This window comes from Salvelinus namaycush, chromosome 5 (assembly GCF_016432855.1).
Source record: "Salvelinus namaycush isolate Seneca chromosome 5, SaNama_1.0, whole genome shotgun sequence".
NCBI lineage: Eukaryota > Metazoa > Chordata > Actinopteri > Salmoniformes > Salmonidae > Salvelinus > Salvelinus namaycush.
The window spans coordinates 63,237,738-63,250,537 of record NC_052311.1 but is presented as its reverse complement, the minus strand read 5'-3'; the positions used below and the strand labels follow the sequence as shown (position 1 = coordinate 63,250,537).

General features: G+C 45.9%; 1 protein-coding gene across 1 annotated transcript; it reads left to right on the top strand.

The window, feature by feature from the left end:
* The first annotated feature begins 5,077 nt into the window (after positions 1 to 5,077).
* Positions 5,078 to 11,489, top strand: LOC120047711 (nuclear pore membrane glycoprotein 210-like). Its single transcript, XM_038993264.1, has 7 exons — positions 5,078 to 5,295; positions 5,450 to 5,625; positions 8,144 to 8,364; positions 10,422 to 10,558; positions 10,643 to 10,766; positions 10,848 to 11,000; positions 11,111 to 11,489. The coding sequence occupies exons 1-7, from the start codon at positions 5,251 to 5,253 to the stop codon at positions 11,458 to 11,460; spliced, it is 1,206 nt and encodes a 401-aa protein (XP_038849192.1). The 5' UTR covers positions 5,078 to 5,250; the 3' UTR covers positions 11,461 to 11,489.
* The last annotated feature ends 1,311 nt before the right edge of the window (positions 11,490 to 12,800 follow it).

Sequence of the window (12,800 nt, the reverse complement as noted above, 5' to 3'; positions counted from 1 at the left end):
CTGGCGAGTGTAGAGAGTATAGAGATATTGTTATCCACGTCGGCACCAACGATGTTAGGATGAAGCAGTCAGAGGTCACCAAGCGCAACATAGCTTCAGCGTGTAAATCAGCTAGAAAGATGTGTCGTCATCGAGTAATTGTCTCTGTCCCCCTCCCAGTTAGGGGGAGTGATGAGCTCTACAGCAGAGTCTCACAACTCAATCGCTGGTTGAAAACTGTTTTCTGCCCCTCCCAAAAGATAGAATTTGTAGATAATTGGCCCTCTTTCTGGGACTCACCCACAAACAGGACCAAGCCTGACCTGCTGAGGAGTGACGGACTCCATCCTAGCTGGAGGGGTGCTCTCATCTTATCTACCAACATAGACAGGGCTCTAACTCCTCTAGCTCCACAATGAAATAGGGTGCAGGCCAGGCAGCAGTGTGGAGTCTTAGTGGAGTCTGCCACTAGCATAGTCAGTGTAGTCAGCTCAGCTATCCCCATTGAGACTGTGTCTGTGCCTCGACCTAGGTTGGGCAAAACTAAACATGGCGGTGTTCGCCTTAGAAATCTCACTAGGATAAAGACCTCCTCCATTCCTGCCATTATTGAAAGAGATCGTGATACCTCACATCTCAAAATAGGGCTACTTAATGTTAGATCCCTCACTTCAAAGGCAGTTATAGTCAATGAACTAATCACTGATCATAATCTTGATGTGATTGGCCTGACTGAAACATGGCTTAAGCCTGATGAATTTACTGTGTTAAATGAGGCCTCACCTCCTGGTTACACTAGTGACCATATCCCCCGTGCATCCCGCAAAGGCGGAGGTGTTGCTAACATTTACGATAGCAAATTTCAATTTACAAAAAAAAAATGCCGTTTTCGTCTTTTGAGCTTCTAGTCATGAAATCTATGCAGCCTACTCAATCACTTTTTATAGCTACTGTTTACAGGCCTCCTGGGCCATATACAGCGTTCCTCACTGAGTTCCCTGAATTCCTATCGGACCTTGTGGTCATAGCAGATAATATTCAAATTTTTGGTGATTTTAATATTCACATGGAAAAGTCCACAGACCCACTCCAAAAGGCTTTTGGAGCCATCATCGACACAGTGGGTTTTGTCCAACATGTCTCTGGACCTACTCACTGCCACAGTCATACTCTGGACCTAGTTTTGTCCCATGGAATAACTGTTGTAGATCTTAATGTTTTTCCTCATAATCCTGGACTATCGGACCACCATTTTATTACGTTTGAAATCGCAACAAATAATCTGCTCAGACCCCAACCAAGGAGCATCAAAAGTCGTGCTATAAATTCTCAGACAACACAAAGATTCCTTGATGCCCTTCCAGACTCCTTCTGCCTACCCAAGGACGTCAGAGGACAAAAATCAGTTAACCACCTAACTGAGGAACTCAATTTAACCTTGCGCAATACCCTAGATGCAGTTGCACCCATAAAAACTAAAAACATTACAAACATTTGTCATAAGAAACTAGCTCCCTGGTATACAGAAAATACCCGAGCTCTGAAGCAAGCTTCCAGAAAATTGGAACGGAAATGGCGCCACACCAAAATGGAAGTCTTCCGACTAGCTTGGAAAGACAGTACCGTGCCGTATCGAAGAGCCCTCACTGCTGCTCGATCATCCTACTTTTCCAACTTAATTGAGGAAAATAAGAACAATCCAAAATTTATTTTTGATACTGTCGCAAAGCTAACTAAAAAGCAGCATTTCCCAAGTGAGGATGGCTTTCACTTCAGCAGTAATAAATTCATGAACTTCTTTGAGGAAAAGATCATGATCATTAGAAAGCAAATTACGGACTCCTCTTTAAATCTGCGTATTCCTCCAAAGCTCAGCTGTCCTGAGTCTGCACAACTCTGCCAGGACCTAGGATCAAGAGAGACACTTAAGTGTTTTAGTACTATATCTCTTGACACAATGATGAAAATAATCATGGCCTCTAAACCTTCAAGCTGCATACTGGATCCTATTCCAACTAAACTACTGAAAGAGCTGCTTCATGTGCTTGGCCCTCCTATGTTGAACTCTCTATCCACCGGATGTGTGCCAAACTCACTAAAAGGGGCAGTAATAAAGCCTCTCTTGAAAAAGCCAAACCTTGACCCAGAAAATATAAAAAACTATCGGACTATATCGAATCTTCCATTCCTCTCAAAAATTTTAGAAAAAGCTGTTGCGCAGCAACTCACTGCCTTCCTGAAGACAAACAATGTATACGAAATGCTTCAGTCTGGTTTTAGACCCCATCATAGCACTGAGACTGCACTTGTGAAGGTGGTAAATTACCTTTTAATGGCGTCAGACCGAGGCTCTGCATCTGTCCTCGTGCTACTAGACCTTAGTGCTGCCTTTGATACCATCGATCACCACATTCTTTTGGAGAGATTGGAAACCCAAATTGGTCTACACGGACAAGTTCTGGCCTGGTTTAGATCTTATCTGTCGAAAAGATATCAGTTTGTCTCTGTGAATGGTTTGTCCTCTGACAAATCAACTGTACATTTCGGTGTTCCTCAAGGTTCCGTTTTAGGACCACTATTGTTTTCACTATATATTTTACCTCTTGGGGATGTCATTCGAAAACATAATGTTAACTTTCACTGCTATGCGGATGACACACAGCTGTACATTTCAATGAAACATGGTGAAGCCCCAGAATTGCCATCGCTAGAAGCGTGTGTTTCAGACATAAGGAAGTGGATGGCTGCAAACTTTCTACTTTTAAACTCGGACAAAACAGAGATGCTTGTTCTAGGTCCCAAGAAACAAAGAGATCTTCTGTTGAATCTGACAATTAATCTTGATGGTTGTAAAGTCGTCTCAAATAAAACTGAAGGACCTCGGCGTTACTCTGGACCCTGATCTCTCTTTTGACGAACATATCAAGACTGTTTCAAGGACAGCTTTTTTCCATCTACGTAACATTGCAAAAATCAGAAATTTTCTGTCCAAAAATTATGCAGAAAAATTAATCCATGCTTTTGTTACTTCTAGGTTAGACTACTGCAATGCTCTACTTTCCGGCTAACCAGATAAAGCACTAAATAAACTTCAGTTAGTGCTAAATACGGCTGCTAGAATCCTGACTAGAACCAAATAAATGTATCATATTACTCCAGTGCTAGCTTCCCTACACTGGCTTCCTGTTAAGGCAAGGGCTGATTTCAAGGTTTTACTGTTAACCTACAAAGCGTTACATGGGCTTGCTCCTACCTATCTTTCCGAGTTGGTCCTGCCGTACATACCTACACGTACGCTACGGTCACAAGACGCAGGCCTCCTAATTGTCCCTAGAATTTCTAAGCAAACAGCTGGAGGCAGGGCTTGCTGTCTGCCTGGCCGGTTCCCCTCTCTCTACTGGGATTCTCTGCCTCTAACCCTATTACAGGGGCTGAGTCACTGGCTTACTGGTGCTCTTTCATGCCGTCCCTAGGAGGGGTGCGTCACTTGAGTGGGTTGAGTCACTGACGTGATCTTCCTGTCTGGGTTGGCGCCCCCCCTTGGTTTGTGCCGTGGCGGAGATCTTTGTGGGCTATACTCGGCCTTGTCTCAGGATTGTAAGTTGGTGGTTGAAGATATCCCTCTAGTGGTGCGGGGGCTGTGCTTTGGCAAAGTGGGTGAGGTTATATCCTTCCTGTTTGGCCCTGTCCGGGGGTATCATCCGATGGGGCCACAGTGTCTCCTGACCCGTCCTGTCTCAGCTTCCAGTATTTATGCTGCAGTAGTTTATGTGTCGGGGGGCTAGGGTCAGTTTGTTATATCTGGAGTACTTCTCCTGTCTTATCCGGTGTCCTGTGTGAATTTAAGTATGCTCTCTCTAATTCTCTCCTTCTCTCTTTCTTTCTCTCTCTCGGAGGACCTGAGCCCTAGGACCATACGTCAGGACTACCGGGCATGATGACTCCTTGCTGTTCCCAGTCCACCTGGCCTTGCTGCTGTTCCAGTTTCAACTGTTCTGCCTGCGGCTATGGAACCCTGACCTGTCCACCGGACGTGCTACCTGTCCCAGACCTGCTGTTTTCAACTCTCTAGAGACCGCAGGAGCGGTAGAGATACTCTTAATGATCGGCTATGAAAAGCCAACTGACATTTACTCATGAGGTGCTGACTTGCTACACCCTCGATAACTACTGTGATTATTATTATTTGACCATGCTGGTCATTTATGAACATTTGAACATCTTGGCCATGTTCTGTTATAATCTCCACCCGGCACAGCCAGAAGAGGACTGGCCACCCCTCATAGCCTGGTTCCTCTCTAGGTTTCTTCCTAGGTTTTGGCCTTTCTAGGGAGTTTTTCCTAGCCACCGTGCTTCTACACCTGCATTGCTTGCTGTTTGGGGTTTTAGGCGGGGTTTCCGTACAGCACTTCAAGATATTAGCTGATGTACGAAGGGCTATATAAATAAATTTGATTTGATTTGATTTGATTTGGAAGGTGAACCGCTCTGGAGCAGGTTTTCATCAAGGATCTCTCTGTACTTTGCTCCGTTCATCTTTCCCTAGATCCTGACTAGTCTCCCAGTCCCTGCCACGGAAAAACATCCCCACAGCATGATGCTGCCACCACCATGCTTTACCGTAGGGATGGTGCCAGGTTTCCTCCAGGCGTGATGCTTGGCATTCAGGCAAAAGAGTTCAATCTTGGTTTCATCAGCCCAGAGAATCTTGTTTCTCATGATCTGATAGTCCTTTGGGAGCCTTTTGGCAAACTCCAAGTGGGCTGTTATGTACCATTTACTGAGGAATGGCTTCCATCTGGCCGCTCTACCATAAAGGCCTGATTGGTGGAGTGCTGCAGAGATGGTTGTCCTTCTGGAAGGTTTTCCCATCTCCACAGAGGAACAATGGAGCTCTGTCAGAGTGACCATCGGGTTCTTGGTCACCTCCCTGATCAACTTTAGAATAAGGCTCTTATTGGCAGACTCAACAGCCTTGGTTTCTCAAATGATTGCCTCGCTTGGTTCACCAACTACTTCTCCAATAGAGAAATTGGAGGCCCTGTTGTCTGGACCTCTGGCAGTCTCTATGGGGGTGTGTGTGTGTGTGTTTATGTCTGTACTCATGTCTGTAGTCATGCATGTGTGATTGTGTGTTTCAGAGACACTATCTGTCCTGTGCGGTACGCCCTTTGTCAGTGTGTGAAAGGGGAGGGTCTTGTAACGGTGGACAGCCAGGGAGTTCTGAGGGCGGGGCCTGACACGGGATCCGCCCTGCTGGAGGTCATCGCCATGGAGACCTGTGGGGTCAACCAGACCCTGCTCATCAGCGTCCGGGTAAGTTGGTCACTTGTGTCATTCAATGGGATCCATTCCAAAGTAGACCTGGTGAGAAACTCAGCATCCACAGTTGACCGTAACTGGGACTGGGTCATCACTATCTGACCATGCTGGGGAGTACAAAAGTGTATTTGTGTGTTGTGTCTGCCAGGTGTCTCCAGTGTGGTTTGTCAGGCTGTTCAGTGTGTCCAGCCTGTACAGTGTTGGAGGGGGAGGCCTGCCTGCCTTTCCCCTGGGCTGGACCATCAGAGTCAGGGCTCTCTGCTACGACAACCTGGGACAACAGTTCAACGCCCATAACACCCTCACACACATTACCACCAACAGGTAACACACACACTCTGACATTACCACCAACAGGTAACACACACCCTCACACACATTACCACCAACTGGTAACACACACACTCTCACATTACCACCAACAGGTAACACACACACTCTCACATTACCACCAACAGGTAACACACACCCTCACACACATTACCACCAACAGGTAACACACACACTCTCACATTACCACCAACTGGTAACACACACACTCTGACATTACCACCAACAGGTAACACACACACTCTGACATTACCACCAACAGGTAACACACACACTCTGACATTACCACCAACTGGTAACACACACACTCTCACATTACCACCAACAGGTAACACACACACTCTGACATTACCACCAACAGGTAACACACACACTCTCACATTACCACCAACTGGTAACACACACACTCTCACATTACCACCAACAGGTAACACACACACTCTCACATTACCACCAACTGGTAACACACACACTCTCACATTACCACCGACAGGTAACACACTCTCACATTACCACCAACAGGTAACACACACTCTCACATTACCACCGACAGGTAACACACTCTCACATTACCACCAACTGGTAACACACACACTCTGACATTACCACCAACAGGTAACACACACACTCTGACATTACCACCAACAGGTAACACACACACTCTGACATTACCACCAACAGGTAACACACACACTCTGACATTACCACCAACAGGTAACACACACACTCTCACATTACCACCAACAGGTAACACACTCTCACATTACCACCAACAGGTAACACACTCTCACATTACCACCAACAGGTAACACACACACTCTCACATTACCACCAACAGGTAACACACACACTCTCACATTACCACCAACAGGTAACACACACACTCTCACATTACCACCAACAGGTAACACACACACTCTGACATTACCACCGACAGGTAACACACACACTCTCACATTACCACCAACAGGTAACACACACACTCTGACATTACCACCGACAGGTAACACACACACTCTCACATTACCACCAACAGGTAACACACACACTCTCACATTACCACCAACTGGTAACACACACACTCTGACATTACCACCAACAGGTAACACACACACTCTCACATTACCACCAACTGGTAACACACACACTCTCACATTACCACCAACTGGTAACACACACACTCTCACATTACCACCAACTGGTAACACACACACTCTCACATTACCACCAACAGGTAACACACACACTCTCACATTACCACCAACTGGTAACACACACACTCTCACATTACCACCAACAGGTAACACACACACTCTCACATTACCACCAACTGGTAACACACACACTCTCACATTACCACCAACTGGTAACACACACACTCTCACATTACCACCAACTGGTAACACACACACTCTCACATTACCACCAACAGGTAACACACACACTCTCACATTACCACCAACTGGTAACACACACACTCTCACATTACCACCAACTGGTAACACACACACTCTCACATTACCACCAACTGGTAACACACACACTCTCACATTACCACCAACAGGTAACACACACACTCTCACATTACCACCAACAGGTAACACACACACTCTCACATTACCACCAACAGGTAACACACACACTCTCACATTACCACCAACAGGTAACACACACACTCTCACATTACCACCAACAGGTAACACACACACTCTCACATTACCACCAACAGGTAACACACACACTCTCACATTACCACCAACAGGTAACACACACACTCTCACATTACCACCAACAGGTAACACACACACTCTGACATTACCACCGACAGGTAACACACACACTCTCACATTACCACCAACAGGTAACACACACACTCTGACATTACCACCGACAGGTAACACACACACTCTCACATTACCACCAACAGGTAACACACACACTCTCACATTACCACCAACTGGTAACACACACACTCTGACATTACCACCAACAGGTAACACACACACTCTCACATTACCACCAACTGGTAACACACTCTCACATTACCACCAACAGGTAACACACACACTCTCACATTACCACCAACAGGTAACACACACAGTATATAGTCAAATCTCTCTCTTTCTCTCTATTTTTCTTCAAGCTGGGATTCCTCATGGTCAAACTGCCACGTCTGTTTGGGAAACAAAGATATTACTGCCAACAACCAACACTGTTTCTCCTCTCAGACATCACTGCCCGCGTGATAGAACGTTTTACCATGCGGATGGAGTCTGCTCCCCTCTGTTTCTCCTCCGTTTCTCCTCTGTTTCTTCTCTGTTTCAACAGCAAGACAAAAACCATAACAAAGGTGCTCAGGGCTGTAGCGTTGTAGCGTTGTTTCCCCTAATGTGGATTCCATCTTTAAACACTCTTTCTTCTCTCTCTCTCTCTCTTTCTCTCTCTCTCTCTCTCTCTCTCTCTCTCTCTCTCTCTCTCTCTCTCTCTCTCTCTCTCTCTCTCTCTCTCTCAGGGATGACTTGGTGCAGGTGACTCCAGACTCAGACAGTCATTCCTTTGTGGTCCAGACAGTGTCTGGGGGTTTGACAGTCCTAGGGGTGCAGGCAGACCCCACCAACCCCTCCCTGAGTGACTACACCCCCCTCCCTGTCCTCCCCGCCATCTCTGCCCCCCCACACACACTCAGGCCCGGAGACACACTCTGCTTCAACACCCCCCTGACAGGACCGCACGGTGAGACACACACACACACTGTGGCCAGTACTGTAGATTGGGGAAGTCAGTTGTACAACTGAATGCATTCACCTGAAATGCGTCTTCCGTATTTAACCCCTCTGAATCAGAGAGGTGCGGGGGGGCTGCCATAATCGACGTCCACGTCATCGGGGGCTAGGGAGCAGTTGTTGTTGGAGGTTACTAGCTCTTAACCGCTAGGTTACCTGCCACCTAGACACACCCACACTCTCTCAAAGAATCATAACTGAGAAGGAGGAGATAAGTGATGCTTTTAATCATCATTTTAAACAGTGGTTTAATTGACCCTGGTCAGTCAATCGACTGCTCTTCACTCTGCCAGCCTCTAGCTGACTTGACGGTTAACACGTCAACTTCTAATGAAACTTTGTTTTCATTTCAGCAATTTACTATCTGTGATGTGCTAGATGTCTTGCTTAAGATTTATGTAAAAAGAAACATAAAAAACTGGGGCTGATATGTTTGTTGCTGCAGCTCTCTGCCCCCTGATTGCTGAATCATTAACCCATATTTTAACCTGAAGATTATATCTGGTATTCCCAAGGTTTGGAAGGTGGCTCATGTACTCCCCCTTCACAAAGTGGTGACCTAAATAATGATTGATCTATTTCTTAACTTTCTTGCCTAGCTAAAATATTAGAATCCTTGATTAATTCTCAGCTAAGATCGTTCTTATCTTTGAAATGTAGTCTAAAAGTACATCAGTCGGGTTTTAGACCAGGTCATAGCATCTCTGCTCCATCCCTAGTTATAAATGTGGTTAATTGTCTGGATAAAAGGCAACATTGTGCTGCCCTCTTCATTGACCTGTCAAAGGCCTTCGATACTGTTGTCCACTCACTGCTAATTCAGAAGCTGGCCTCAATTGCCCTGGACCAGGCTGCATGTAACTGGTGTGAAAATTACTTGACAGATGTGTGTCTACTGATGGTGTTAAATCAGGTTTCCTGGATACTACGAAAGGTGTCCCGCAAGGGTTAATTTTGGGTCCTGTACTTTTGACTGTTTACATTAACAATATCAACTTGTCTGTAAAAATGTTTAACCTGCAATTGTATGCCGATAATACTGTTGTGTATGCTAACTACAGTCTGCCTTCATTGTATTACAGAAAAACTTTATTGACCTGAAATTAGTATTGAATGCAGGTGAAACTAAGTACATGTTGTTCTCTAGAGCGCATAAATATAACTATGGATGGTGTCCATATTGATTGTGTCCCTGCTTACAAGCATCTGGGCATCTGGATAGATGAAAAGCTGTCTTTTAAAAAGCATATTGACGAGTTAGTTAAGATGTTGTGAATAAAAATGGGCTTCTATAGAAATAGGTCCTGCCTCTCGATAAATAGTAGAGGGCAGATTAGTCAGTCAACGTTCCTATCAGTCCTAGACTATGGCGACATCATCTATATGAATGCAGCTGCTACTTCATTAACGCAGCTAGATGCAGTTTATCACAGCGCACTGTGCTTTATTACGGGTGACAGTTTTAGCACTCTTCACTGCATTTTCTACCAGTATGTTGGTTGGCCCTCTTTGATGTCACTCACGTAGGTTGATACATTGCTATGTTTTCATTTATAAAGCCCTTTTACAAAAAGTCCCACTGTACCGAACATCTTTACTGAACTTATGACATAGGAGTTACCACACCTGGTCTCAGGGATGGTTAACTCTGGAAATTAGTCCTTTTGTCTCTAATGAGTTAGGTAAATCAGCCTTTAGTTTTTTTGCACCTTATTTGTGGAACAATCTTCAAAATGTTCAGAAATGTGATGTTTTGGTGCCTCTAGGCCAGTTCAGAATGCTGATTGAGGACCTTTTTACTGATGAATGTCTTTGTTTTTCATGACCGTGATTTTATTTCTGCTTCCATTTTGTATTTTTGAAGTGTGTATTTTCTGTCATTTCTGTAATTCAGGGCTCATCTGTAAGAGACCTTGGTCTCAGTATGACTCCCTGATAAAATGAAGGTTCAAAATAAAAGAAAACACACACATACTTAATTCCTCTCTCTCTCCCTCTCTGTCTCAGGCCAGCCAGGTCAGTGGAATGTGTCGTCTAGTCGTGTTCTGCAGATCGACCCAAAGACGGGAGCTGCTCTGGCAAAGCATTCTGGGACGGTAGTGGTCTACTACAGACTGGAAGATGGACAGCAGGCCCTCAGAGAGGTATAGTACAGCAGAGGGTTATCATGGAAATGAGGGGGTTGCCATGGAAATGAAGGGGCCACCATGGTAGTGTTTTGCCAACAGGTGAAGGTGGACTCTCCAGCCATCCCAGAACTCTCTCCTCAGGATGATCGTTTCCTCACCAACTGGCCTGACGCAGCTGACTACACGGTTCCTGTGGAGCTATACACCTCCCCCGTCAACACAGGTGAGTAGTAAATTGATACCTCTCTGCTCTCGCTCTCCTTACCTTGCTCCTCTTCTCCCACCTCCTCATCTCTTCCCCCAGCCCAGTGTTCCTTGTCCCAGAGGGAGGCCATAGAGAAGAAGCTGCAGCCAGAGGCAGAGTTACTGTGTTCCCTGCACTTCAGCGCCCCCTACCTCCAGCTCAACACGCTGCAGGCTGTGATGGTCACCACGCCTCACTATGACCTCGACACAGGTACGACAGGGACACAGGGCCTCTCTTCCCAATCCCATTGATAAAAATACCATGTCTCTAAAATAATACAGTAAATAATTATTCAACCAATTTTTGATTCTCTCCCTCAGGTGAATACAGCTGCAGAGTCTCTGTCCGTCCCCAGTCAGACTCCGTCCTCCACCTCCTCTCCTCCCTCTCTGTCTCCGTCTCTCTCTCAGCCTCTCTGCGGGGCCAGTCCCCCGTCCCTGTCCTCCCTCTCTCTGCTCTGTCGCTACCTCTCTCCGGACGTTTGGTACAGTTGCCGTACCTGCCTGCGTTCCACTGCCCGGTGTCTTTCCTGGTGCTCTCTGCTCTGCAGCCCATGGCAGAGTTCTCTGTGCTGGGCACCAAGGAGGTGCTCTCTGCCCTACGGGTGGGTCACATTAGGACTAACATTAAGCATTTACAGCCCCACAATACACAATGCATACAGCTTTAAGACCTTGGCATAGACAGTATGGAGTGAATGCAATCCACATCTCCTCTCTGTGTTGCGTTCAGTTCCACTCTGACAGTACTGACGTGCTGCTATCTGAGCCCAGTCAATCAGACGGACATCTGGTGTTGTCTGTCTACATTTCCACTTCCTGGGTCAAAAGTCAGGCCCTGCCCCCTCCTGCCAACATCACCCTCTCCAGCCACCTGACCCCACAGACTCATGTCCTTACAGTTTACATCACGGTGGACAGCGAGGTGAAGATAGGTGAGGAGCAGACTCACACAGAGCCAAAACACAGCTAAACACGACAATGAAAACGTTCCTATACAACAGTGTTTCCCAAACTCGGTCCTGGGGCCCCTCTGGGTGCACGTTTTGGTTTTTGTCCTTCAAATCAAATGTTATTTGTCACATACACATAGTTAGCAGATGTTAATGTGAGTGTAGCGAAATGCTTGTGCTTCTAGTTCCGACAATGCAGTAATAACCAACGAGTAATCTAACCTAACAATTCCACAACTACTACCTTATACACACAAGTGTAAAGGGATAAAGAATATGTACATAAAGATATATGAATGAGTGATGGTACAGAACGGCATAGGCAAGATGCAGTAGATGGTATCGAGTACAGTATATACATATGAGATGAGTAATGTAGGGTATGTAAACATAAAAGTGGCATAGTTTAAAGTGGCTAGTGATACAGGTATTACATAAAGATGGCAAGATGCAGTAGATGATATAGAGTACAGTATATACATATACATATGAGATGAGTAATGTAGGGTATGTAAACATTATATTAAGTGGCATTGTTTAAAGTGGCTAGTGATACATTTTTGATCAATTTCCATTATTAAAGTGAGCTGGAGTTGAGTCAATATGTTGGCAGCAGCCACTCAATGTTAGTGGTGGCTGTTTAACAGTCTGATGGCCTTGAGATAGAAGCTGTTTTTCAGTCTCTCGGTCCCAGCTTTGATGCACCTGTACTGACCGCGCCTTCTGGATGATAGCGGCGTGAACAGGCAGTGGCTCGGGTGGTTGTTGTCCTTGATGATCTTTATGGCCTTCCTGTGACATCGGGTGGTGTAGGTGTCCTGGAGGGCATGTAGTTTGCCCCCAGTGATGCGTTGTGCAGACCTCACTACCCTCTGGAGAGCCTTATGGTTGTGGGCGGAGCAGTTGCCGTACCAGGCGGTGATACAGCCCGACAGGATGTGGGAAGTTTGTGAGTGCTTTTGGTGACAAGCCAAATTTCTTCAGCCTCCTGAGGTTGAAGAGGCGCTGCAGCGCATTCTTCACAACGCTGTCTGTGTGGGTGGACCAATTCAGTTTGT

Excerpts from the sequence above, each read along its gene's own strand:
- LOC120047711 (XM_038993264.1), top strand. The coding sequence starts at position 5,251 with ATGGAGACCTGTGGGGTCAACCAGACCCTGCTCATCAGCGTCCGG. Across the intron at positions 10,767-10,847 it reads CACCTCCCCCGTCAACACAG|CCCAGTGTTCCTTGTCCCAG; the intron begins GTGAGTAGTAAA and ends CTCTTCCCCCAG. Across the intron at positions 11,001-11,110 it reads TCACTATGACCTCGACACAG|GTGAATACAGCTGCAGAGTC; the intron begins GTACGACAGGGA and ends TCTCTCCCTCAG.